The following is a 27,795-nucleotide window of genomic DNA, read 5'->3' on the forward strand; positions in this document are numbered from 1 at the left end:
CAGAAGATGGAAGACCTCTTTCCCTCTGACTCTACCTCTTTCTTTCAAACACTAAATAAATAATTAAATAATTAAATAAATAAATAAAAAATAAAAGGTTAGGGCGATGTGGGAGCAGCCAGTTTTGTGGACAAACACTATATACTACTATTAGCAATAACTAGGTGGAAGGGAGGCAGGCGTTGTGTTGCAGAGGATTAACTCACTGCTTGGGATGTCTGCTTCCTGTACTAGAGTACTGCCTAAAGTCCTGCCTTACTCCACTTCTGATCCAATTTCCTGCTAATACACTTTCTGGGAGGTAGTAGCAATGGCTCAAATATGTGGTTCTCTGCCACCAATATGGGAGATCCACATGGAGTTCCTGGCTTCTAGCTTTAACCTAGCCCAGCCCTGGCTGCTGAAGGCATGTGGCAAGTACAGCAGCAGATGGAAGATTTTCTCTCTCTCTGCTTTTCAAGCAAAGATAAATGCACAACTAAAAATACCTATATCAAACAAGGGTGAGAATTATTCTAAGAATTGGGGTTCTTGGCAGAGAGCTGCCTGGGGTGAAATCCCTAGGGAATTGAGCAGGAAGAATCATTGGTTATCAGAAGTAGCAACTGGGCAATACCAGGGATAGACTGGAGTGGGCAGACAGGCATTAGCAGGTGAGGAGGGGGACACATGGAAGGAACAAATACTGTAGCTGTACCCTGTAACTTCTTGAGGAGAAGGCAATCTTCTGAAACAAATTTGTGAGAGGTTGTGGGTTACAAACAGGGATGACCAGGGAGAAAGATGGTTCTTCTGCAGTCCTAGAGAGAGAGTGATCAGGCCGGCGCTGCAGCTCAATAGGCTAATCCTCTGCCTTGCAGCGCCGGCACACCAGGTTCTAGTCCCGGTCGGGGCACCGATCCTGTCCCGGTTGCCCCTCTTCCAGGCCAGCTCGCTGCTGTGGCCCGGGAGTGCAGTGGAGGATGGCCCAAGTGCTTGGGCCCTGCACCCGCAAGGGAGACCAGGAGAAGCACCTGGCTCCTGCCTTCAGATCAGCGCGGTATGCCGGATGCAGTGCGCCAGCCGCGGCAGCCATTGGAGGGTGAACCAACGGCAAAGGAAGACCTTTCTCTCTGTCTCTCTCTCTCTCACTGTCCACTCTACCTGTTAAAAAAAAAAAAAAAAAAAAAGAGAGAGAGAGAGAGAGAGAGAGAGAATGATCTAAAGAGGGTATAGCCCAGTCTAGTTCAGCTTCCTGTGTGGATGAGAAGGCAGTTTTAAGATATAAATAGCAAGAGAATCCTCCATTCTGCAGGAAGACTAATAAATGAGGTAATGTTTAAGAGGCAAAATGATGTATAGGGGGATCTAAAGATTCTCACTACAGATCCTCAAGCTGGATCTTCTCGTGCTTTCTTCTAACCACTCTTTCTAGGAAACAAAGGACTCTGTAATAAATCACTGAGGTTACACTTCAGAGGCTGCCAAGGATCTCTCACCTATGTTCCTGTTGAGTCACTATTATTCTGGGCAGCTTGGCTGAAGTCCTTCAGCTATATAAGAACTGCAGAATTTGGGTCAAGATCTGCTTTATACAGAAACTGAACTACTATTAGAGCGAGATTTTTATGTGTCTGAGGGAATTTTTGATCTTGGCACTACCTAGCTCAGTAGTTTTCTCTTTATTCTTTTTTATTTTTTAAACCAAGCTAGTCTTTTTATGGAGGACCATTCTAGTATTAAGACATTAATATTGGTAAGAAAAAGAAAAATCTATCAAGAAAAGGATAGGAAAGCCAGCTGGGAAGAAAAATTTGCCCAGCCTTATGTGTCCTTTTTATTTTCTGAGTTTCATCTTTCTTTTTAAAAAATGGAAGGTAATTAAAAGAAAGTAATTAGAAGAATTAAAAAGGGTAAGTGATTAAACACACCTTAAAGAGAATCAAATGTAAAGCTTAAAGCTCCCATGTGGGAAGAGCAGATGCTCTGGACTAAATGGAAAGCAATGACCAGTACAAACTAGCAGGTAGCTTCAAGAGGGCTAGTTCTGCTTCAGGGCAAAGGGGGCAGAGCTTCAGGTCTTGTGCTGGCTTCCTCTTGCAAAGGGATCTCATTCTACGGGCCTAATTTTTACTGAATCCAGTTGAAGACTGCATTAGCTTTTGTGGCAATCACAAAGTATATGAACTAGGAATTTCTGAGCAAAATTTAGCAGTATTGGGCATTTTTAAATGTGCTTAAGCACTGATCCAGTGAATCGACATTTGGAAATCTATCCTAGAAAATGGAATTTATGTGTGGAATAGGGATATCCATTATATTATTTTTGAGGTACAGTTTCATCAGATATACTCATTTGGGAAGGAAAACGGGCAGGCTACAACAAAAACCTTAATAATGTAACCCCAAGAATAAATAAAACTTTGATCATGTGCAATTGCACACACAGAAAATAATCTAGAAGACAACAGTAATTATCTCTAAATTTTTAAAGCTTATTATTGTGTGTATTTTTAAACATCATACCTACTACTTTTTTTGTTTGTTTGTTTGTTTTTTTCTCTGACAGGCAGAGTCAGACAGTGAGAAAGAGAGAGAAAGGTCTTGCTTTCGTTGGTTCACCCCCCAAATGGCTGCTACAGCCGACGCGCTGCACTGATCCGAAGCCAGGAGCCAGGTGCTTCGTCCTGGTCTCCCATGTGGGTGCAGGGCCCAAGCACTTGGGCCATCCTCCACTGCCTTCCCAGGCCACAGCAGAGAGCTGGACTGGAAGAGGAGCAACCGGGACAGAACCAGTGCCCCAACCAGGACTAGAACCCGAGTGCCGGCGCCACAGGCAGAGGATTAGCCTAGCAAGCCGTGGTGCCGGCCCATACCTATTACTTTTGTAACTCACAAGCTGCAAAGTTACGTGCTGTAGATATTGTGACTGTGTTTCCTCTCTTTTCCATTTCCTAGGACTATGGATAAAGTCTCAACAGCTAAAACGGACAGTGTAAATTACTCATATAAATAAGATGTTAATGAATCTGTTAACTTTCTCTCGTGACTCTTGTCTGGTTCTAGGGAACCCGGTTTCACATGGCTGCCTGAAGCCATGCTCTGAAGACCACTGCCCTCTCAACTACATTCAGATCCTGCCTTCCTGCCCTCCTTCACTGTGTATGTATAAAGCAGCCACATCCTAGCGGAACCTAACAAAACAGAGCACTTTTCAACACTGAGACACCAAACGCAGGCACAGCTGCAAGTGCAGCTGAAGTTCACACAAAGCTCTTCTCCCCACTTGTATTTGCATGAACTAGGGAGGTGGGGTGGGAGAGAGTAAAAGATTGGGGGGGTGGATAGTGGGGCCACAAAAACCCATCTACCCTGCCAAGGCCTGAAATATCAGCAGAGACTTGAAGCTTCTGACTCTTCGGGTTTAGAATTTAAGAAAATAATGGCCCCAGTCCTTGGGCCCTGCACCCCATGGGAGACCAGGAGAAGCACCTGGCTCCTGCCAACGGATCAGCGTGGTGCGCCGGCCGCAGCGCGCTACCGCGGCGGCCATTGGAGGGTGAACCAACGGCAAAAGGAAGACCTTTCTCTCTGTCTCTCTCTCACTGTCCACTCTGCCTGTCAAAAATAAAATAAATAAATAAATAAATAAAAAATAAAAAAAAAAAAAAAAGAATTTAAGAAAATAATTACACTTTCCTTTTGCAGTGTTATTCTAAGTGATGATACAGTCAATGAAGAAAAATCAAATCTAAATCAGATGTACCCATTCTACTCCTTACTGTACTGGAGGAAAAAGAAAACACAACTGCATTTTGCTACATTAGCATTCGGTTTTGGTAGCAGAAATCCCAAGGGCAATCTGTACTATGACTGTGACTGGCCATTTTATCTTTTGTCATTGTGACTGCTCCATGAGACCAGGTGTCTCTGGGCTTCAGGACTGAACCTGCTACCGGGTACAGCTTTTTAACTCTCAAATACCTATGATGCAATGGCACACATCCAATGGTAGATTCAATTATGAGACAGGGAACACAGAAATATACTAAAAAATGCAGAAAACAAAGTTAAACACAATTCCCCTATGACAGTATGAAATTCATTCCTTTGGCTTGTTTTCTTTAGTTTGTCAAAAAGTACAATAAACCTTTTAGAACCTGCATAAAAGGTGAGGAAACATCCTGGCTCTACCTTCAAAATCCCTCCAGACTTGATCATTTCTCTTCCCTTATGTGGCTTCCACTCTGATTGCAGCTATCATTATTTCACATGGGTTACTATAACAGCTGTCTTAGCAGTTCCCCTAATTTTGAGGATGCTGATGTACAATGTGCTCTCTAGAACACACCACAGACTGACCCCTACTCGACTGTAAGGAAGATTGTGTCAATCCTCCACTAAGGCTTTTCAATTATTCCACTTTTCAAAGTGCAAAAAGCCCCTGGATGGCTTACAGTAACCTCAATTTGGTCATCATCATGAACACTCCTCCCCTGTGCCCCAACCCTGCTCTGAATTTATCCTCCTAACTGCCTTGACTTCCTAGTCCTAGTTCCCAAACATGCCAGTCATGCTCTGGTCTCAAGTCTGTCCACTGGTTGTTTTCAGTGCTTGACCATCAACTGTCAGGTTCTCAATAAGACCTGCTTTGATGATACCAGTGAAACCTGAAATCCTACCTTCAGCTCCCACCATTCCTAATCTCTCCTGGCCAGCCCATAACACGCACACACATTACGTATACATACAAAGCATGCACGTATACATAAACATACATGGCACAGAACACCTTATAACTTCCTTGGTTCATTAATGACTTCCAGTTCTTTAAGCTCCTCTGAGGCAGAGTTTGGATTTTATTCACCATTGTATCCCCAGTACCTACATGATGAGAACATTGTAGGTGCTCAGTAAATATGTGATCAGTGAACAAATGCCTCAACTCATTATTTCTTCCACAAAAGCCATCACAGGCAGGCTGTCTCATATTTCCCAAGCAATGATGCTTTTCATGGTCCAAGATTTGGACCATTCTCACCATTCAGATAAATCCTTCCGCCTGGAAGCTTTCCTTGGTAATCTGAGCTAAGACTACCTCTCTGAATTTTCCAACTGTTACCTCACTCTCTGTATGTGTCTAATCCACTCTCTAACCTCCTCAAGGATAGGGTCTAGGCTTTCTACAGCTTTGAGTTTCCGAAATGGTCTCTTCTGAAAGCATACAACTTCTATTCTTCAACAAACAAACCTCAGAGACTCAGAAAGCATCTAGTCCAAAAGCTATAAACTGCATCAGCTCATAGATCCATCCTCATTGGCCTCAAAGTATTCAGGAGAACAGGGTAGTAGTGCAACAGGTTAAGCTGCCGCTTGTGACACCAGCTTCCTGAATCGGAGCACTAGTTCAAGTCCAGGCTACTCTGTTTCCGATCCAATCTACTCCCTGCTAATTCGTCTGGGAGAGCATCCAAGGATGGCTCCAGTACTTGGGTCTCTGCCAGCCACGTGGGAGACCCAGAGTTCCTGGCTCCTGATATCAGCCTGGCCCAGCCTTAGGAGTGAACCAGTGGATGGAAGATTTATTTGTCTCTCCCTGTCATTCTGCCTTTCAAATAAATGATAAAAACAAATCTTAAAAACTCAAATGTGAACATCATATGCAGTATCCAAGCACTCTGGTTCTTTAAACAGTCTTATCCCTCAACCCAGTGTATGTATGAAACCTCTCTCGATGCCTCTGTGCTACCTACCTAGAACCAGAAGCTGCTTAGTCCAGCAGAGCCACAGGATGGGAATTACCCACTCACTGCCAGCTCAGCATCCTCACCTGAACTGGAGCCAGTGCTTTTTACCAGGCAATCTGTCTGACAGGCTCTACCTTCTGTACTGCCTTCTTCTGATTTTAGTAGTTCTCAAGTGGGTTAGAGTAAGTTACTGAACAACAATCATAGCTGAATTCATGATATTTATGAAATACTAAAATAAACTTCCATATTCTTTATTAATTACTTAATACTTAAGACTCAAGAGGACATCTGATTTTAAGTCACTAGAGATAAAAATAAATATGAGATCTGACTCTAAGTTCAAAATAAGGACTTTTGAAATCTGTCGCTATTTAAACAAAACCAAATGTTTAATTAAACAAAGTTGTGGGGTGAGTATTGTGGCGCAGTGCAATAAGCTGTCACATGGGACTCCTACATCCCATATGGGAAACCTGGGATCAAGTCCCGCCTCCGCACAGGCTTCCAATCTTGCTTCCTGGTAACATGCATGGGAGGCATAGGATGATGGCTCAAGTACTTGAGTCCCTGCAACCCAGGTGGGAGACTGAGATGGAGTTTCTGGCTCCTGGTTTAAGTCTGGCCCAACCCCAGCTGTTATGGATATTCAGACAGTGAATCAGCAGATTGGAGATCTCTCTCTGTCTCTCATTCTCTGTCACTCTTTCAAATAAATGAAAATGAATAAGGAAACATTAAAAAGAAAAAAAATCAAAATGAGAGATCTATAAGTTTCTAGATCTTAAAAAAAAAAAAAAGTTGTCCTAAAACGACTGTTTGTTGAGTAAGAATGAACAGTAGTGCACAAGTGAACTGAAATGTGTAGTAGGCAGACAAACATTAGGCAGGTTAGGAGGCTTCATTCCCAGTTCTTATTAGTATATAACTGGAGGACGCTAAAATCTGTGTATCTCAGAGTCAAAGGGTTAATATGAAAAAACAATGGCTCATTTCTTTATGTTCTTCTTTTAAAAATTTGAGAGGCAGTGAGACAGCAACAGACAGAGAACTCCATCTACTGGTTCATTCCCCAAATGCCACAATGGCTAGGAGCACAGAACTCAATCCAGGTCTAGCCATGAGTGTCAGGGACCCAAGTACTTGAGCCATCATCACCTGCTGTCTCTTAGCATATCAGCAGTAAGCTAGAATTGGGAGCAGAGCTGGGACATGAATCTAGGTACTTGATATGGGATATGGGAGACTTAACCAACATCTTAACTACCAGGCTAAATGCCTGCCCCAAAAAGGTTAAATTCTAGTCAGACCACACAAAGTATTTTATAAGATAGTCTCTGAATAAGACAGTACAGTTGAAAATACTGGAGAGGGGGAGGAAGAATCGCTATATTCCAATAGCTGTATCTATGAATTTTATATTTATTAAATAAAAGCTTTCTAAAAAAAAAATACTGGCCCTATCCAACAAGGACACTCTGCTTGAATTCTTTGGTGGTCAGACTTCTTTTCCCTTAATTAACATTTGATATAAGCTACATTTGTGGCAAGCAAATTCTTTGTATTGCAGTCCCTAGTACTATCCAATAAATATAGTTCAACTTCACTATTTATTTATGAAAAGTTATCACAAAGCCTAGTGACAGTAAAAAAAAAAAAAAAAAAAAAGCATTTATTATTGTGCGTGGTTTCTGAGTGATTCAAAAGACCAAAATGGAAACCACCATATACACAGATCAATTCTGGGTCCAGGGTGGAAGGGAAGGGTTCAGCTGGGATGTTGCACACGCAAGAAAGCAGGATTGCTAGAAGCTAGTTTAGAAATATCACAAAAATTAGAATGGGTCCTCTGGACTTCAAAATGACACCAGCTCATTTTGTGCACAATTAAGACACCTGTTCTCCACCCCAGCACTAGCATCCTATCGTTGCTTACAAGTAACTAAATCTAAGACCTTCCTACTAATGATTTCCACACAGAATTGCTATGAGGAGTCAAGACAGAAGGACTGGCGTATGACTGGCACAGAGCCCAGAACACAATAGGTGTCAGTAAATATTTACAAGCTTGCCACTGTGCTGACCAGTAATCAATTCTCTATGACATTTGTAAAAAAGTGCTGACTGCTTTCAATCTCCTTGTTCAAGAATCCACCAGGGATGCTGAGTGACAATGGAAAGCCATTTCGTTGTGAGCCCCTCTTATAGAAAGCCCTTAGGCTTGGACTGGGTAAGAAGTGTCACAAAGGTCTGCAATGACAGAGCCAGCTGGCAAATCTGCTGGTTCAGTTCTGATTTATCTAGTACTTATTAATTCAAAAATAAACAAGTCAGAATTGTAAAATCAACTGGTATAGAAAGCTGAAATGTAGAGAGTGAACACATTTCCTTATATTTATCTGATCATCTTTTTGAATGCACAAATCAAACAGAAAATAATGACAGAAGTCAGCTATGGGATCAACAGAGTAGGCCATCACATTATCTTATCTAGCTTGCATTTTATGAACAGTGATAAGGGTTGAGTTGTTGCAAAGCCACTACAGAAGTCCCTCTTAAGTCCCTCTTACTTACAGCTTCTTTCTCTCTGTCCATGATAGTTTCCAGCTCCTCAAAATGTCGAAGTTTGATCTCTAACTTCTTCATCTGCGTCTCAACCAGGAGAGCTACCAGGGACTTGATCTTTCTCTCTTCCACAGCAGCCAGGTGCTAAGGGCAAAAGATCATACAAATTACATAGGTAAGTATCTGCTTAAAAAGCACAAGAATGTGCTGAAGTCAGGATCAGAAGTGGGCACCAAGTAGTTAACAAAGGGTGCTCAAGCTGTACCGTTCGATGTTTCTAACAAACATTTATTTCAATTTAGAGCAACAATTGTCACAGCATTTCTGGTCCTTAGAATCAACTCCTTTAAAGGATTAAAGGAAATTCTCCACATGGTTAACTGTTCCCTTCAAAGAGATTCTCAAGAAAGGGACGTTGAACTGGGATGAGCCAAAAGAGGATACAGGTGACTTGGAGGTCATGTCCTCACCTTCCAGCCCATCACCACACACTCTGTCCCTCCCCTCATCATCCTTTCTTTCGCCAATAATTTGCCAGGGGTAGGGAAACAGTTGACAACTAAGCACTTGATACTCAGATGCAAAGCCTCTCCCCTCCCTGTGGTGAGCACTCTGTATGTGACGAGGACTGTCACCCCCTGCCACAAGCCAACTCTGGCTTCTTGCCAACTCAGAAACATAAAGAGGAAGATGCTGCATCACCCACATTTGGCCAAGGCCCTGTTTACCAGCCAGGAATTAATCCTACCTTCTGAAGATCTGATCTTTGCAAATTGCACTCAGGTACTAAAATGTCACACAATATAAATATGTATCTATAAATATGTGCAAGTACCAAGTGCTGACTAAAAAGTACAAACTGAGTGCTAAAAACCAAACAGACAATGTCACAGAGAGGCTAGAGGAAGGTACACCACCTTCAACTAGCCCCAGTGACATAACAGTAACAGAGACAGTAATAACGGACACACGCAGCATTCTGTTTTAAGTTTTGGAACAGCTGCTAATCTTCAATTCTGTACTATTCTTCATACCAAAGGTGAGGGGCTGGCATTGTGGCATATTGGGTAAAGCCGCTGCCTATGATGTTGGCAACTGATCTGTTAGATGGGTGCCAATTTGTATCAGCTGCTCTGCTTCCAATCAAGCTCTCTGCTAGTGGCCTGTGAAAAAGCAGCAGAAGATGGCTCAACTGGGTCTCTGACACCCAAATGGGAAGCTCAGATGAAGCTTCTGGCTTCCATATGGCTCAGCTCTGGCCACTGTGGCCACGTACGGAGTGATCCAGCAGATGAAGGATCTCTCTCCTCTCCTTCTCTCTCTGTACCTTCTTCTAAACCACACTTTCAAATAAATAAATAAATAAATCTTTTTAAAAAATGAAGGTGAAATCAAGATCATTTAAGAGTATACAATTAGCCGGCGCCACGGCTCACTAGGCTAATCCTCCGCCTTGTGGCGCCGGCATACCGGGTTCTAGTCCCGGTTGCCCCTCTTCCAGGCCAGCTCTCTGCTGTGGCCAGGGAGTGCAGTGGAGGATGGCCCAAGTCCTTGGGCCCTGCACCCCATGGGAGACCAGGATAAGCACCTGGCTCCTGCCATCGATCAGCACGGTGTGCCTACCGCGGCGGCCATTGGAGGGTGAACCAACGGCAAAAGGAAGACCTTTCTCTCTGTCTCTCACTGTCCACTCTGCCTGTCAAAAAATAAATAAATAAGAGTATACAGTTAAAATAATTCTTATTCTGTGCTCCTCTTAAATTGCTTAGCTTCTCTTTAAAGCAGGAGAAATCATTGTTAGCAGACTATGTGAAGAGAAATCCCAAAGGAAATTGTTGATGCAAGAAGAAATACACCTATTCTATTAAAATAAATTTCAATAAGATGTACAGAACTGAGGAGCACTGGAAGGGGGAAAGTGATCTAAGATCCCAGCATTCTTGAGGAAGTAGTAAAAATTATTTGAATGAAATCATGATAATGTAATAGTGTATCTTATAATCATTAGGATAAATACTGCAATGATGAAGTACATAATAAAAGATTAGAGAATAAAAATATTGGATAAATAACTAGATGTTATCATTGAAAGGAAAATGATGCAGCAATAATATAGAGGCCTGTTTTCTGTTACTTCAACTTCTATGATCTATTTATTTCAAAATAAAAAGTAGACAACCACTGGCCCCAAAAGGTATGTTCAATGCCACACAATTCTATGTAGAGGGGCCGGCATTGTGGTTCAGTTGCTTGAGCTGTTGCCTGCAGTGCCAGCATCACATATGGGCACTGGTTTTATCTTATTATTTTCAAAATATTTATTTATTTATTTATTTACTTGAGAGGTAAAGTAACAGAGAGAGGGAGAGAAACAAAGAGGTTGTTTACCTGCTGGTTCACTCCCCAAATGACTACAACGGAAATGGCTGCAATGGACGGAGCTTTGCTGATCCGAAGCCAGGAGTTTCTTCTGGTCTCCTACACAGGTGCAGGGACCCAAGCACTTGGGCCATCTTCTGCTGCTGTCCCAGACCATAGCAGTGAGCTGGATGAGAAGTGGAGCGGCAGAGAAGCCAGGAATTGAACCTGCGCCCACGTGGGATGCCGGTGCTGCAGGTGCAGGTGCCATATCTTGGGCACTGGTTTTAGTCTCAGCTGATACTCTTCCTATCCAGCTCCCTGCTAATGTGCCTGGAAAAGCAGCCGAAGATGGCCCAAATGATTGGGCCCCTGTTCGCCTGTGACAGACCAGGATGAAATTCCAGGCTCTTGGCTTTGGCCAGGTCAAATATCTCTCTAATTATGCATTAAAAAAAAAAACAAAAAAACAACTTTTTATTTTTAAATTCTAGTTTGGGGGCCGGCGCTGTGGCTCAGCAGGTTAACACCCTGGCCTGAAGCGCCGGCATCCCATATAGGCGCCGGTTCTAGTCCCGGCTTCTCCTTTTCCGATCCAGCTCTCTGCTATGGCCTGGGAAAGCAGAAGATAGCCCAAGTCCTTGGGGCCCTGCTCCTGGCTTCGGATCAGCGCAGCTCTGGCCATTGCAGCCATCTGGGGAGTGAACCAGCGGATGGATGACCTCTCTCTCTGTAACTCTGCCTGTCAAATAAATAAAATAAATCTTTAAAAAGAAATTCTAGTTTGGAGACTTAAAGGCATATAAGGTATGAGATGGAAGAGCTATTTAATAACTGGTTTTCTAGGCAAAACTTAATTTGCCTCCTCATAATTATGCTGAGAATTTAAATATGACCATTTTCAGCACATAAAGATTTTTAAAAAAAGATTTACTTTTATTTATTTGAAAGACAGAGTTACAGAGAGAGGTAGAGCCAGAGAGAGAGAGAAAGAAAGAGAGGTCTTCCATCTCCTAGTTCACTCCCCAAATGACCACAATGGACAGAGCTGAGCTGATCTGAAGCTAGGAGCCAGGAGCTTCTTCCAGTCTCCCACGTGGGTGGCAGGGAACTCAGAACTTGGGCCATCTTCTGCTGCTTTCTCAAGCCACAGCAGAGAGCTGGATTTGAAGAGGAGCAGCTGGGGCTTGAACTAGCACCTATATGGGATTCCGGACTGCAGGCCGGGGATTCAACACGCTGTGCTGCAACGCCAGCCCCTAAATATGTTTTCAAGTGTTCATTTTACATGTGTGCATCCTGTCTCCCTTTACATAAAGAATTTTCTGCAATATTACCCTCTATTAAACAACAGAGCACAAGAACTGCAAGGTCAGGGAGGACAGACTGCCTGTATAACCTTGCCCGAGAAGTCAACTTTGCCTCTGGGTCTGTATCCATATCTGTCAAACTGGAAAACTCTACCCCATCTCAGGGTGGCTGCGAGGACAGAGCCTGGGATACAGTTAGGTGCCCAGGACTTGAGAGCTGTAATCTCTCACATGCCCCAGGAGCCCATTTTGCTGGAGGACTTCTTCTGCCTACACTGGGCAACCTCCAACATGTCAGTATTACTTCCTTGTTAGCATCCATGCAGTATTGCAGGCAGTACTGCTTCCACAGCATTTACAGCACTCACTGCATTGCATTTTATTTGACTTCCAATTCTTAAGGCCAAGACCTAGGAAAAATCCCACATGTAAGTCTGCCTGGTAATGCAAAAAATAGAGGAAACAAGGCTGGCGCCGTGGCTCACTAGGCTAATCCTCTGCCTTGCGGCGCCGGCACACCGTGTTCTAGTTCCGGCCGGGGCACCGGATTCTGTCTTGGTTGCCCCTCTTCCAGGCCAGCTCGCTGCTGTGGCCCGGGAGTGCAGTGGAGGATGGCCCAAGTGCTTGGGCCCTGCACCCGCATGGGAGACCAGGAGAAGCACCTGGCTCCTGCCATCGGAACAGTGTGGTGCGCCGGCCGCAGCTCGCTGCCGCGGCGGCCATTGGAGGGTGATCCAACAGCAAAGGAAGACCTTTCTCTCTGTCTCTCTCACTGTCCACTCTGCCTGTCAAAAACAAACAAACAAACAAACAAAAAACAAAAAAGCAACAACAAAGAGGACATAATCTGGGGATGAGAAAGTACAGGAAGAGAAAGCGCTTCACAAAAGTCTAACCTCATTATGTCCAGAGTCACCTTCAGACTAAAGAAACAAATTTATGGGGTCGGTGCTTTGGTGCAACGGGTAAAGCTACCACATGCAGTGCCAGCATCCCAGATGGGCGCCAGTTTGATAACAGACTGCTCCACTTCCTATCCAGCTCGCTGCTATGGCCTGGGAAAGCAGTAGAGAATGGCCTAAGCCCAAGCCTCTGGGCCCCTGCAAACCGCATGGGAGACCCAGAAGCTCCTGGCTTCAGTTTGTCCAGCTCTGGCCGTGCCAGCAAACTAGGGAGTGAACCAGTGGATAGAAGACTTCTCTCTATCTACTTCTCTTTCTCTCCGTGTGTAACTCTGACTTTCAAATAAATAAATAAATAAAACTTAAAAAAAAAAAAAAAAGTCGAGATTTCTGGGAATGGCAAAATTCAGCGGACTTTGGATTCCAAGCTTTTATATATAGCTTTAAAAACGCCCTGATACAGACTCTGTACTGAAAAGGGTAGCTGCAAAAGTTGTTCCAGAGAACTAAGGAGCTTCTAACTAAAAGCTTCGGTTTTGGGAATTGCTGATGACAGGATTTTATGGAATTTGGATTCCAAGCTTTTGTATATAGCTTTAAAGAGGCCCTAATGTGAACTCTGTACTGAAAAGTGTAGCTACAAAAGTTGATATGGATTCCAGGATTTGGATTTTAAGCCTTGTGTTTGCTTAAAAAGCCCCTGACACAGACACACTGTGCAGGGCAGGGGAGCTACAGAAGGTGTTCTAAGTAATCAAGGAGTTTTTGACAAATTCCTGAACAAGCCATTCATAAGAAGATCCTCTTCAGATCAGTTTCAGCTTAAATGAAAGGGACCTTACCAGGTGCTATTGAGCACAACTACCTCCATGAAATTAGGATTAAATTTCTACCCAGATGAATGCAAAAGACATGCCTGACTATTCCTGTAAGCCAATCAGAGACCTTCAAAGCAAAAAGGATAAGTAAAACTTTTGCCTTTGTCACATCATGACTGCTGCACCTCAAGACAAACATGCTGTACCTGCCTTTCTTGATTCTCTCTGTGAACTGTTATTGATGATAAAGCTACCTAATGGGCTAATGTATTATAATTCTCTATACTCAAGCTAAGTGGTTTTATAATCTACATTAAGGGTAGCCTATCACCACCATCTGGGAGTGTGTAAGATACATTATTTCCATCTTAAAATTGGTTTTACTCTAGTTTTTCTTACGCTAATTAATAAACTTGTATGTTTCAGAACTCAACTTCTGAGAGTAACTGACCACGCAGGGGACACAGACTTTGGCGATCATCGAGGCTGCTCCAGCTCACAAATTTGTTAGATAGGATAGCCAGAGACTTCCAGGCCCTGAATAGGCAGGGCCTGCACTATGCCCCTCATAAGCAGGAAGCAGTTACAGAAAAGATGATTCTATGTCCATTAACTTCCCTTAGGATTAAGGGATGGAGTCTCTGAGGGGGGAATGGAGTAGACAGGTTAAAATGATTAGGTTTGTGAGCTGGAAGATCACACCTTCACCACGCTCCTATGTGACCTCATGCCCCTACCTAGCCACACCTGTGCACCCACCGGCCACTCAGGTTAATTAACCACTCCCCTTTAAAAGTGGATTAAAAGCCTGGGACAGGGTGTATCCGTCCCTTTTCCTTTCCCAAGCCTCTTGCCAGTATGGCGCTGGCTGCAGCCCTGTGCCTTCAAGATGCGTGGCCTTCGGGCCAACCTGCCCTATGCTTCCTGACCTAGATGCTCTTCCACGTGGCTGGTTCCTGGCACTCAGTATGAATCCAGATTTATTCCTCTCTCTTAAATAAAGCCCTCACTCTCCTATGCAGCTTTCGCACTGAATAAAAGCTTAAAATGTAAAAAACAAAAACCACAAAAACAAACCCAAACTCAAATCTCTAGGACAGTTTATTTTTAGAGATTTATACACTGCAAGACTGAACTCTAAGGCTTTTTTTCTCTTGATTTGGTATGGGCAGGCATAGTGGTGCAGCAGGTGAAGCCACCACTTGAGATGCCAGCATCCTCTGTCAAGTGCCAGTTTGATTCCTGACTATGCACTTCTGATGCAGCATCCTATTAAAGTGTCCTGAGAGGCAGCAAGTAGTGTGCTTGGTGCCCCTGTCATCAACATAGGGGACCCAAAAGGAGTCATGGTCTTCTGGCTTCAGCCTGGCCCAGCCCTGTTATAGGCATCTGGGAGTGAAACAAGTGAATGGAAGATGTCTGTCTCGCCACCTTTCAAGCAGATGAAAATGAACATTAGGGGAAAAAGTAGATTAACAAAATTATTATTTCATTGAAGTGGCTAATAACATTTGAATTTTGAGTGGAAACAGAAATAAAAGAACTAGGGCTGCATATTCAGTTTCTTTTATGTTCTTTTTAAAAAAGATTTATTTGAAAGGCAGAGTTACAGAGAGGCAGAGGCCGAGGCATGGCTGGGGGTGGGGGTGGGGTGTCCTTCCATCCGTTGGGTCACTCCCCAGATGGCTGCAACAGCTGTAGCCGATCCGAAGCCAGCAGCCAGGAGCTTCACCCAGGTCTTCCACACGGGTGCAGGGGCCCAAGGACTTGGGGCCATCCTCCACTGCTTCCCAGGCCATAGCAGAGAGCTGGATCAGAAGTGGAGCAGCTAGGTCTCAAACCGGAGCCCTTAAGGGATGCCAGCAGTGCAGACATTGGCTTTACGCCCTATGCCACACAGCCAGCCCCATGTTTTAAGTGTTACAATTACTTACTTAAATGTTAAGTTTAATTATTTTTTCATTTACTTGAAAGAACAGAATCAAGAGTGAGACTGATAAAGAAATCTTCCATCTGCTGGTTCATTCCTCAAATGCCCACAATAGTCAAGGACTGGAACTCCAACCTAGTCTGTCACGTGGGTGTCTGGAATCCAGTACTTGAGCCATGACCTGCTGTCTCCCAGGAAGCATTACTAGGGAGCTGGATGGAAAACTGAGTGGCTGGGATTTGAACATACACTCCAATAAGACAGGCAGGCTTTCCTAGTGGGGCTTAACACACAGCACCACAAAGCCTACCCCAGATTTATTTAAGTATTTATAAACTCTGATTTTCTCTATAAAATCATTAAAACTGAGTAAATCATTAAAACTGTGGCAGTGGTAGTCTACAGATTATGACACCATTAAAGGTGCTTAATATCCAGCTCCAGATCCTTACTAATGCAGACCCTGGGAAGTAACAGTGATGGGTCAAATTAACCGGGATCTTGCAGTCCACATGGGAAACTTGGATTGTGTTCTTTGATTCTGGTTGTGGGCAGCTGGAGAGGCAAACAGCAGGTAGAAAATCTCTCTCAAAACAAAAAACCACACAAAATCCAAATAACTGTTTTCCTCCCATGTGAAGCCCTGACTTACTAGTGAGCCAAGTCCTGTATACTAATCATTTTCTGAGTTTTTCCAATTGAATCTCAATGGATTTATTAATACACATTCATCTATCTCCTATATTTATAGATCTAAACAAAGAATTCCCTTTTTGTTGTTTAAATTTCCATGACTATTCTATTGATAACAGAATAACTCTGATCTAGAAGAAAATAATTTCTTTTATAGGATAGTATATTCCCTGCTACCGAGACTCTTGGGAATTTTTACTAATTTATTGATATGAGGACATATATGTACCAAGTTAAATAAAAAAGGTTCAGAGGGGCTGGTGCCGAGGTGCAGTAGGTTAATCCTCCACCTGTGGCATTGGCATCCCATGTGGGTGCTGGTTCTGATACTGGCTGCTCCTCTTCCAGTCCAGCTCTGTGCTATGGACTGGGAAAGCAGTAGAGGATGGCCCAGGTCTTTGGGCCCCTGCACCACATGGGAGACCAGGAGGAGGCTTCTGGCTCCTGGCTTCAGATTGGTGTAGCTCCAGCCATTGCGGCCATTTGGGGAGTGGACCAGCAGAGGGAAGACCTTTCTCTCTGTCTCTCCCTCTCATTGTCTGTAACTCTAACTCTTAAAATAAAATAAAATAAATAAAATATTTAAGAAAAGAAAAAGCCTGCACACATTAAAAAAAAAAAAGGTTCAGAAACAGATTCTGAAGGAAAATTACAAACCCTTGATAAATATTATCAAGTGTTGCTGGGAAACATTTGTTAACAGATCTAAATACTATTCATGGTGGATTTAAGAAAAAAAAATTAATGGAAAAAGTGAGAGCTAACTATTAGACTACATTATGAGACCAGGGGAAAGTGTATTTATTAAGCACTTACTTCATTTTAGTCACCAGCAGGTTATTTTCATGCTAATTCTTTAATTTTGAACAATAAACTGCCAAGATGGAACCCAGAAAATGTTCTGCAAAGAGTCATGGTAAGAAGTAAGAACCTGGGGAAGGCACTGTAGTGTAGCAGGTTAAGCCTTTGCCTGCAACACCGGCAACCCATATGAGCACTGATTTGAGACCGGGCTGTTCCAATTCTGATCCAGCTCCCTGTTAATGCACCTGGGAATACTGCTGAAGATGGCCTAAGTGCTTGGGCCCCTGCACCCACATGGGAGACCCAGAACAATCTCAGGGGTCTTGGTATTAGCCCAGCACAGCCCCAACCTTTGCGGTCATTTGGGAAGTGAACCACCAGATGATAGCTCGCTCTCTCATTCTGTAACCACCTTTCAAATAAAATAAATAAATCTTTTAAATCATAACATAATAAAAAGGGGGAGAGAGAGACAGAAGAGAGAGAGAGGGAGAGAAAGGCAGAGGGGAAAAGAATGCATTAAGGAATATATATATATATATATATATATATATATATTTGAAAGGCAGAGTTAGAGAGAGGCAGAGGCAAAAGCAAGAGAGAAAAAGAGAAAAGATCTTCCATCCACTGGGTCATTTCTCAAATGGCCACAATGGCTGGAACTGGCACGATCCGAAGACAAGAACCAGGCGCCTCCCAGGGGATGCAGGGGCCTAAGAAATCTTAAGTAGTATACAATCTGTAGTTAGATCTTACTTAACTGATCCATTTCTATAAGGTTACATTTCTAACATTTTATACAGATTCTTAAGTTTTTCTTCTTTTCCTTCACATCTAAATGCACAGTGCAATAGTTCAACTCAAAAAAAATAAATAAATAAGATGGGGCAGGCGCTGTGGCGCAGTGGGTTAACGCCCTGGCCTGAAGCGCTGGCATCCTATGTGGGCACGGTTCGAATCCTGGCTGCTCCATTTCCGATCCAGCTCTCTGCTGTGGCCTGGGAAAGCAGAAGAAGATGGCCCAAGTCCTTGGGCCCCTGCACCCGCGTAGGAGACCCGGAAGAAGCTTCTGGCTTTGGATCAGTGCAGCTCAGGCCGTTGTGGCCAGCTGGAGAGTGAACCAGCGGATGGAAGACCTCTCTCTCTCTCTCTCTGTGTAACTCTGACTTGCAAATAAATAAATAAGTAAATCTTAAAAAAAAAAAAAAAAGTTGAATGTAAACTCCTAAGAGGCAGAACTCTTCACATCTATTTCAGGCATCAAAGTAAAGCCAGCTGTAACACAGTACTGGCACATAAAGGGCACTTCAATAATGGCTTAATAAATAATGAATGTATGGCACTTTCCAGCATAGAGCATTCTGCACATTAATTCTTTAAAAATCTTGACCAGAAAAGCTCTGATTCAAAGAAACTAATATTGATTCAGAAGTTACGTTAATTGCCAAAGGATAAGAGATTAGTAAATGGCAGAGCTTAGAAAGAACCAGTGGTAGACCAAAGCTGACCAAAAGTTCATCAGCTGTTGTTCCATCAAAGGCAGGGAGAGGGATTGCCGCTGTGGCACAGTGGGTAAAGCCGCTGCCCACAGTGCCGGCATCCCATATGGACACCAGTTCGAGTCCCAGCTGCTCCACTTCTGATCCAGCTCTCGGCTAATGTGCCTGTGAAAGCAGTCGAAGATGGTCCTAGGGCTTGGACCCCTGCACTCAATAGCTCCAGGCTCCTGGCTTTGATTGGCTTAGCTTCGGCCATTGCTGCCACTTGGGGAGCGAAGCAGTAGATGCTTTCGCTGCCTCTTTCTCTCTGTAACTCTTTCAAATAAATAATAAAAGTAGATAAAAAATCAAAATCTCTGTAATTACACAGAGAGAGAAGGAGGAAGAGAGAGAGAGAGAGAGAGACAGAGAGGTCTTCCATCCGCTGGTTCATTCCCCAATTGGCTGCAATGTCCAGAACTGTGCCGATCTGAAGCCAGGAGCTTCTTTCAGGTCTCCCACGTGGTTGCAAGGGCACAAGGACTTGGGTCATGCTCCTCTGCTTTCCTAGGCCATAGCGGAGAGCTGGATTGGAAGTGGAGGAGCCAGGACTCGAACCAGTACCCATATGGGATGCCAGCACTGCAGGCCGCGGCTTTACCCACTACAAATAAACAGATATTTTTAAAGAAAAAGAAAAAAAAGGGCCGGCGCCGTGGCTCAACAGGCTAATCCTCCGCCTTGCGGCGCCGGCACACCGGGTTCTAGTCCCGGTTGGGGCACCGATCCTATCCCGGTTGCCCCTCTTCCAGGCCAGCTCTCTGCTGTGGCCAGGGAGTGCAGTGGAGGATGGCCCAAGTGCTTGGGCCCTGCACCCCATGGGAGACCAGGAGAAGCACCTGGCTCCTGCCATCGGATCAGCACAATGCGCCGGCCATGGCGGCCATTGGAGGGTGAACCAATGGCAAAGGAAGACCTTTCTCTCTGTCTCTCTCTCTCACTGTCCTCTCTGCCTGTCAAAAAAAAAAAAAAAAAAAAAAAAAAAAGAAAAAAAGAAAAAAAGAAAAAAAGCAGGGTCAGGGCAGGTTTTCTAAATGCCTTGCTAAGTAGAAAATACTGCTGCAATTTTAATGGTTTGGGAACTTTTAAGCTCTTCCTCTTGGAATGTTCTCCCTGGGAGTTCCAAGCTGACAAGTATAATGAACTTGCTGGAGATACAGAGAAGAGAAAGGACCCAGTTACCACTGATAAGAACTAGGATTCCAATGAAGTCTGAACCTTCATATAAATCCACCAGTGAGGTGCATACTATTAAATGACTGAACTGAGAGTCTGCATGCATGTATCTCCCATGTTGGATTGCAAGTTCAAGTCTTGGCTGCTCCACTTCCAATCCAGGTTCCTGTTATAGTGCCTGGGAAAGCAGCAGAGCATGGCCCAAGGATGTGGGTCCCCACCACTAAGAAGGGAGATTCAGATGGCGTTCCTGGCTCCTGGTTTCAGCCTGGTGAAACCCTTGCTGTTGTAGGTGTTTGGAAAGTGAACTAGTGGATGGAATACCTCTTTCTCTAGCTTACACTCTTTCCCCTACCTCTGTCACTTTGCTCTTCAAAAAACTAAATAAATTTTTTTTGATGACTCATCTGATAACACATGGTGTAGAACTGTTCAGCTGTTTGGTGTTCAAATTTCATATAATGAGGCTTTCTGCTGGATCACTCCCAAAATTCCCTAAACAGCCAGGGATGTTCAAGCTTGGAGCCAGGAACCAGAATGGCAATTTAGTTCCACCATATAGATGGCATAAAGGCACATGTGTGGGAGATTCATACTGGAGCCATCACCGCCAATTCCCAGGGTCTGCATTAGAAGGAATCTGGAATCAGGAGCCAGGGCCAGGAAGTGAACTCAGACACCCAATGTGTGATTCAAATGCCTTAACCATTACATGCCCGCATGCCTTAGAGCTGTTTTTTAAACCATTAAAATTTTGGCTTTTGGAAAAGAATTCAGGGGACAGCGTTGTGGTGTAGTTGGGTAAAGACCACATGGGCGCAGGTTTCAATCCTAGCTGCTGTACTTCCAATCCAACTCCCTGCTAGTATACCTGGGAAAGCAGCAAAAGAGGGCTCCAGTACTTGGGCCTCTGCTACCTGTATGGGAGACCCAGATCAAACTCCTAACTCCTTGCTTTGTCTGACCATTGCAGATATTTAAGGAGTGAACCAGAAGATGGAAGATTTCTGTCTCTACCTCTCTGTAACTCTGCCTTTTAAATAAATAAATAAACAAACATATAAATAAAAATAGGAAAAGAATCTCTCATCTGGAAACAGGGAGCTGCTGTAACAAAAATCTAAAATGTCTCTTGGATTTTAAGAACCACAAAAGAGGCATAAGCTGAAAAGGCCTAGAGAAAACCACTGGCAAGAGTTCAAGAAGAGGGGCCCATGTTGTAATGTAGTGGGTAAAGCTGCCACCATCTGTGACAGTGCCACCCCACCATATGGGTGCTGGTTTGAACTGTAGTTGCTCCAGCCTCCTGCAAATGGCTTGGGAAAGCTGCAGAGGATGGCTCAAGTGCTTGGGTCCCTGCACCCACATGGAAGACCCAGAAGAAATTTCAGGCTTATGGCTTCAGCCTGGCCAGTCATGTTCACTGTAGCCATTTGGGGAATGAACAAGCAGATGGAAGACCTATCACTCTATTTCTCTCTTTCTCTGTAACTCTGTCTTTCAAACAAATAATAAATGAATCTTTAAAAGATAAAAAAAAAAAAAAAAAAGAGTTTGAGGACAGGGAAGGAAATATTATTGAAGCTTTACAGAACAGCATAATGTTCTGGAACAATGTCACCCCTAGCAACGTGGAAATATAAAGGGCAAATAATGAAGCCTTGAATATATCTCAGATAATTCCAAGCAGAATGAAGAATTCCTTTCCTATTTTATTCTAAGAAGCTAAAAGACAAAAGAAGAATGTGTTTTTCAGCTAGAATTTAGAGGAAATATGAAGGAATATAATTTGGGATAAAACAAAGAAGTTTCTCATCTTTGGTTCTTCTTAGCAAGAGTTTAATTCCAATCCAGCTCCCTGTACCTGGGAAGGCAGTGGATGATGGCCCAAGCACTTGTGCCAGTGCCTACCACACACTTCAGCCCCGTACCCAGAAGCTCATATCTCCTGGCTTCTCCCTGGCTCAGCCCCAACTGTTAAGGGCATTTGGGAAATGAATCAGTGGATGAAAAAGATCTCAGTCTTTCTCTCTCTCATCACTCTTTCAAATAAACACATAAATAAATAAACCTTTAAAAGAGGGTCTTCTTTGGCTGTTTGCCTACCTGGTATTATTTTCCTGAAATGTTTGTTACTGATAGTTTCCCCTAGTTCTAGCTTTGTTTTCTGTTTTACCTCTGTATGTCCACCTCTTAATTTCTTTGCATAACTATTATTGCAGTTAAAAATTTCCTACATAGTTCTAACTAGACAAAAAGCAAACTAAAAACATTAAGGACTCTGTTCACTCTAACACTGTGACTCAGAGACTAAGGCAAAAGAGGGAACTGTTCTGGAAAAACAATAATGATGTTGCTTTCGATTAATGGTGATTATATTTTAAATACAGAAATTCCAAAAAACTTTTAAGACATTCTGTCCGCCGGTGCCGCGGCTCAATAGGTTAATCCTCCGCCTGCGGCGACGACACACCAGGTTCTAGTCCCGGTCAGGGCGCCGGATTCTATCCCGTTTGCCCCTCTTCCAGGCCAGCTCTCTGCTGTGGCCCAGGGAGTGCAGTGGAGGATGGCCTAGGTCCTCGGGCCCTGCATCCACATGGGAGACCAGGATAAGCACCTGGCTCCTGCCATCAGAACAGTGCGGTGCGCTGGCCGCAGCACGCCGGCCGCGGCGGCCATTGGAGGGTGAACCAACGGCAAAAGGAAGACCTTTCTCTCTGTCTCTCTCTCTCACTGTCCACTCTGCCTGGGGAAAAAAAAAAAAAAAAAAAAAGACATTCTGTCACACTGAACAGAACTGGATGGAGAATAAACTGAAAATGAGACCTACAAGAAGTAGAAAGCAGGCCAAGAAAATCAATCAGCAGTAAATGGGGCTAATTTAAAATGTTCTTCGTTTACCAATTTATTTAAAAGCAGAGAGAGAGACAGCGATATTCCTCAACTGTTGGGTCCATTCCCCAGATGTCCAGAACAGCTGAGGCTGAGGATGCACCAATGCCACTGAGTTTTATGGTAGCTGCATAGCAATTTATAACCAAAACAGAAACAACGCTGATGCTCAGCCTATGGGCTCTTGAAAGGTGTGGCAGCTGTGATGACAAAAACTTTCCAAGAAAGATCTATAAGGATAGCATCAATCCATGGCTTTATATAACATGAGCAGAACGATGAGGCCTGGGAGTATATCACAGAACATCTGAGAAGTGGGGAACACAACCTAAGAAAATGCTTACTAAGAAGGTACTAGTAACTTGGTTGGAAAAGGACTGGGTGAACTTTATATAACAAAGTATAGATAAGAAATAGCTGCTGGGGCCGGCGCCGTGGCTTAACAGGCTAATCCTCCGCCTTGCGGCGCCGGCACACCAGGTTCTAGTCCCGGTTGGGGCACCGGATTCTATCCCGGTTGCCCCTCTTCCAGGCCAGCTCTCTGCTACGGTCCGGAAAGGCAGTGGAGGATGGCCCAAGTGCTTGGGCCCTGCACCCGCAAGGGAAACCAGGAGAAGCACCTGGCTCCTGGCTTCGGATCAGCGAGATGCACCGTCCGCAGCGGCCATTGGAGGGTGAACCAACGGCAAAAAGGAAGACCTTCCTCTCTGTCTCTCTCTCTCACTATCCACTCTGCCTGTCAAAAAACAAAAAAACAAAAAACAAAGTATGGATTCCAAAGGGTATAACAGAAATAGTTTCTATTAACATGAACAGAGCTGGGGCCACAGCAGATAAAGCCACTGCCTGCAGTGCCAGCATCACAAATGGGCGGCGGTTGGAGTCCTGGCTGCTTCACTTCTGATCCAGCTCTCTGCTATGGCCTGGGAAAGCAGTAGAAGATGGCCCAAGTCCTTGGGCCCCTGCACCCATGTGGGAGACCGGGAAGAAACTCCTGGCTCCTGGCTTCAGATCGGTGCAGCTCCAGTTCTTGAGGCCAACTGGGGAGTGGGCCAGCGGATGAAGACCTCTCTCTCTGCCTCTGCTCTAACTTTGACTTTCAAATAAATAAACAAATCTTTAAAAAAAAAAATAAAGTGGACAGGGCCAACAGTAGGCAAAATGGTCAAAAAGGCCCATTTTCCCTTCCATGCTCCCTACCCCACTTTGTGATATTATCAAGTAAAGACAGGGTATCAACTGTCAATATGTTTAATGTAAATTGCCTTTATCAAACCTTACCTGTGAAAATTTTGTGGCTAAAATTTACAGTAATAATTTTTTGTATCTGGGAAAAATTTCATGCACAAATGAGCAAATTATGGGATATTTCTGAGGGTGTAGAAAGTCTTCCTGATGCCCCAGAGTCAACACTCAGTCAACACTATAGTCATTTTACATTAAGTACAAATGATATGGCTTGTAAAATAAATTAAAGAATGATTGTGGTTTTAAGAAAATCTGGTATCTGCTTTCCTGGAAGTCACCTATCGCTGCTTTAAAAAAAAAAAAAGTTGTTTCTGAGGTTTGTAGTTTATTCCAGCAATAGTTCTGGGGCCTTCCTTCCCTCTAAGCCTAACCATCCAGATGGAAGGGATGCAGGGCACTCAGCCAGTGGTGCTCCTGTTCACACCCACTCACCACTCCTCCAGGTGGGGCAACTCACAGTTTGTTGGCAGGTGCAACAACAACAAAAAATTGACATGTTCTGGAAAAGTCTCTCATATGGCAAGGAGAGGGAGAAGCCAGACAGCATGCCAACTCATCAGCTTTAGGGCTAGATCTAGAACCTCTAATTACCACTCAGTGTCAGAATGTGACAAACGATTATCAAGGAAAACATAATAACAAAGCTGTTTATAGACACAGGAGAACAAAATGAAAGTAAGAGAAATTTGAATCGGCTGGATTCGTTATGCTAATTACAGTAATTTAAATGAATTCCTTATCCCCCAATTACCACGTAGCACAAAAATGATTATGTGTGCCAAGAAAGGCATCAGATCCAGCTGTAAAAATGGGACCAACTAGTCCATGTGTGCCAACTCATGTAGCATGAGCATCTGTACCACTGTGACAAATCAGAGGAAAACACAGGTGTTTGGGGAATGAAGACACAAGTTATTAGAAATAAACTGATTGATGGCAGAGTGAAAACTCAACAACTTGAAAGAAAGCGTTTTTGGGACACTCTTCCAACCTCTGAATGTGAAAGGGCCGGGACATATGATCCATAAAAGCAACTTTTCTGTGGTGAATGAGTCAAACACTTCTTGTGAGATGGTTACAAGTGCACAATGGGCATAAATTTGTGCCCCAAGCTGTACAGATGAACAGCTGTAAAAGCCACAGGAAAACACGAAGGACCTGAAATAGTTTTTCAGGTAGTCTACCATTTCTGTTTTTTCTCAGGCAACACACAGCGAAGTCAAAACACTACAGGATAAAGGGCTAAGAGCAGGAAGGAACAATGCCAGAACCATGCTTTGTGAGGGAACAACGTACAAAAGAGCTTAACTAGAGATCCGAGATTGCATTCTGTTTGGAGAACTGACAAGCTGGGGGCCAGCATTGTGGCGCAGTGGATTAACGCTCTGGCCTAAAGCGCCAGCATCCCGTATTGGCACTGGTTCGAGAACTGGCTGCTCCACTTCCCATCCAGCTCTTTGCTATGGCCTGGGATAGCAGTAGAAGATGGCCCAAGACCTTCAGCCCCTGCAACTGCAACGGAGACCAGGAAGAAGCTCCTGGCTTCGGGTCAGCACTGCTCCAGCTCTTGAGGCCAACTGGGGAGTGAATCAGCAGATGGAAGACCTCTCTCTCTCTGCCTCTCCTCTCTCTCTGTGTAACTCTTTCAAATAAATAAACCTTAAAAAACAAAAAGCAGATCAGGCCAGACAGGTAAGAAGAGACTTGAGGTAAGAAGGGTTCAATTATGAAAAAAATTGTGAATCCCATAAGGAATACTTTGAAATTTCAGCCCAAGAGATACAGAGGTTATAATCAGTCAACATGACAAATTTCCTATTTTCCTAAGATTTCTTCTATAAAATTCCATTTATATTTAGTAAAAAACAGGAGAGGCTAATTCATGGTTTTAGAGGACAGCCAAGTACACTAGTTCAAATGCCAGCTGCTCCATTCTCCTATCCACCTTCCTCTAAATGTGCCTGGGAAGGCAGAAGATAGTCCTTGCCACCACCTATGTGGGAGAACTGAATGGAGTGCCAGGCTCCTGATTTTAGTCCAGCTCTGGCTGCTACGGCCATCTGGGGAATGAACCAGTGGATACATTTCTTTCTCTCTGTAACTCTGCTTTTCAAATACATAAATAACCAATTATTTTTAAAAAAATGACAGGCTATTACTCTTGGCACAGTAACTGGAAGGGAATACAAGAATGTGCTTCTGGACTTAGTAGTGTTGTGATGTTGTTTCTTGAGTGCTAGATACACCGATGAGCTTGGTGTGTGAAAAACTCATTGTACTATCAATGTGCATGTCCACCTAAGTATGTTACACTTAAAGGGAAAGCTAAAAAACAAAAAGATTAGGTAAGGGCACAATGAAGAAAATCTCTTGTGTCCTTTGGCTCCTCATTTACAAAAAGAGAGACTATGCTCAAGGCATCCTTAAGGTCTGTGAGAGCCTTGGACTGCTAAGTCAGCTCAGAGACAAGGAGACGCCCACAGAGAATAATGTGGCAAGACAGACTCAGATGTTTCCAATAAACGAGAAAACAAGACCAGTGTGAAACAAAACCAGCACCCATGTAAACCAAGAGTGTTCCTCAAAACTCCCTGTATGTGGGGGTAGTAGGAAAGAGAAACCTAGAACAGAGCTAAAAACCTGTACAATTCAGGAGGCTGGTGAGCATGAACTGAATCAGGTCCCCAAGCTACAGTTAACTAACAGTCAATAGCTGGAGCATCTTTCTGAGGTGAGGAAGCAGTGCTGTGGCTTGTGCACACCCCTCCCTGTGCGCTCTCAACACATGCAGATGGGTGGGTATTTAAAAACTTGGTCGTGTAGTCTGAACTGGTGGTTGCTTCCCCAGATCAAACACTAACAGTAATTCACAGTAGCAGACTTGTTTGAGGGAATTAAAGACCATTAAAGAGTATCTTTACGAAAGGATCAAGAACAGCTGAAGATAAAATGATTAGAAATGTTCTCATAAGCACTGTTGCTTCAAATGTGGTGACTTATTATGAAAGGAAACTACTTCTGAGATAGAAGGGAGAATAGAAAAAAAGGTTTTTAAAACTTCACATATGCATATTTGGAATGCCTTAAAATGCTAAATTAACACAAGGTGGGGGAAAACAACATTTTCTTGTCTTCTTAAGTATGCTGTACAGCTGATACTATGCTATAAATAGAAATAACCACCCCCAGAAAAGCTGGCAACTTCAACAAGAAAAGGAGCTATTTTAGGTACACTCTTTCTTCAGTCTGTAATATCAGTGGGGTAAGATATTTATACAGATTTTTGTCTTAAAAATCACAACTATTTCAGTCTGGTAGAAATCACTGGAGCAAGAGTCCAAGACAAGTTCTGTAGCAAGTAAAAAAGATGTTCAGTCCCTTACAGAGACTTGCAATTGTTACTTTGATCTCTTTAGTTTTCCTAAACTAAATGATACAATTGAATAGAACTAGGAAAGGCGTCAGCTAGGACCAGATCTACTCTTTCTGCCTTCTTCTCCTTGCTTGTGAATTTCTTACCTAGAAATGTCACTCAAAGAAAATAGTCATCTCCTACTAGGAGCAAGACTCTTTATCCTAAATGTACCCAATGAACTAAAAACAATATGACTATTCATGGCTTAAGACAGCCCTGGAAAATGGCTGTCAGGGGCAAACCTTGGCTTTGGTAGCAGCTGAGGCAAGAGCAGCTGCTGCAGCTGTGGCAACATTTCCTTCAGAAATTTCGTGTTCTACTTTCTTCTTCCCAATCTCATTTTCTCTTTCTTTACATGTATCAGTGAGTTCCTTGTTCTCTTCAGTCTCCTTTTCATCTGCAAGTATCAGAAAGCTTTAT

At 43.6% G+C, this 27,795-nt stretch overlaps 1 protein-coding gene across 1 annotated transcript in view; it reads right to left on the bottom strand.

The window, feature by feature from the left end:
* The window catches only part of SMARCC1 (SWI/SNF related, matrix associated, actin dependent regulator of chromatin subfamily c member 1), a 155,869-nt gene that overhangs the window by 25,212 nt on the left and 102,862 nt on the right, over positions 1-27,795 (bottom strand). Inside the window, exons 24-25 of the mRNA XM_062200743.1 lie at positions 27,618-27,772; positions 8,301-8,435 (exon numbers count right to left, since the gene is read on the bottom strand). Coding sequence (XP_062056727.1) covers positions 8,301-8,435; positions 27,618-27,772 — 290 coding nt within the window. The remainder of the gene's footprint in view (positions 1-8,300; positions 8,436-27,617; positions 27,773-27,795) is intronic.

Source organism: Lepus europaeus, chromosome 9, assembly GCF_033115175.1.
Source record: "Lepus europaeus isolate LE1 chromosome 9, mLepTim1.pri, whole genome shotgun sequence".
Classification (NCBI taxonomy): Eukaryota; Metazoa; Chordata; class Mammalia; order Lagomorpha; family Leporidae; genus Lepus; species Lepus europaeus.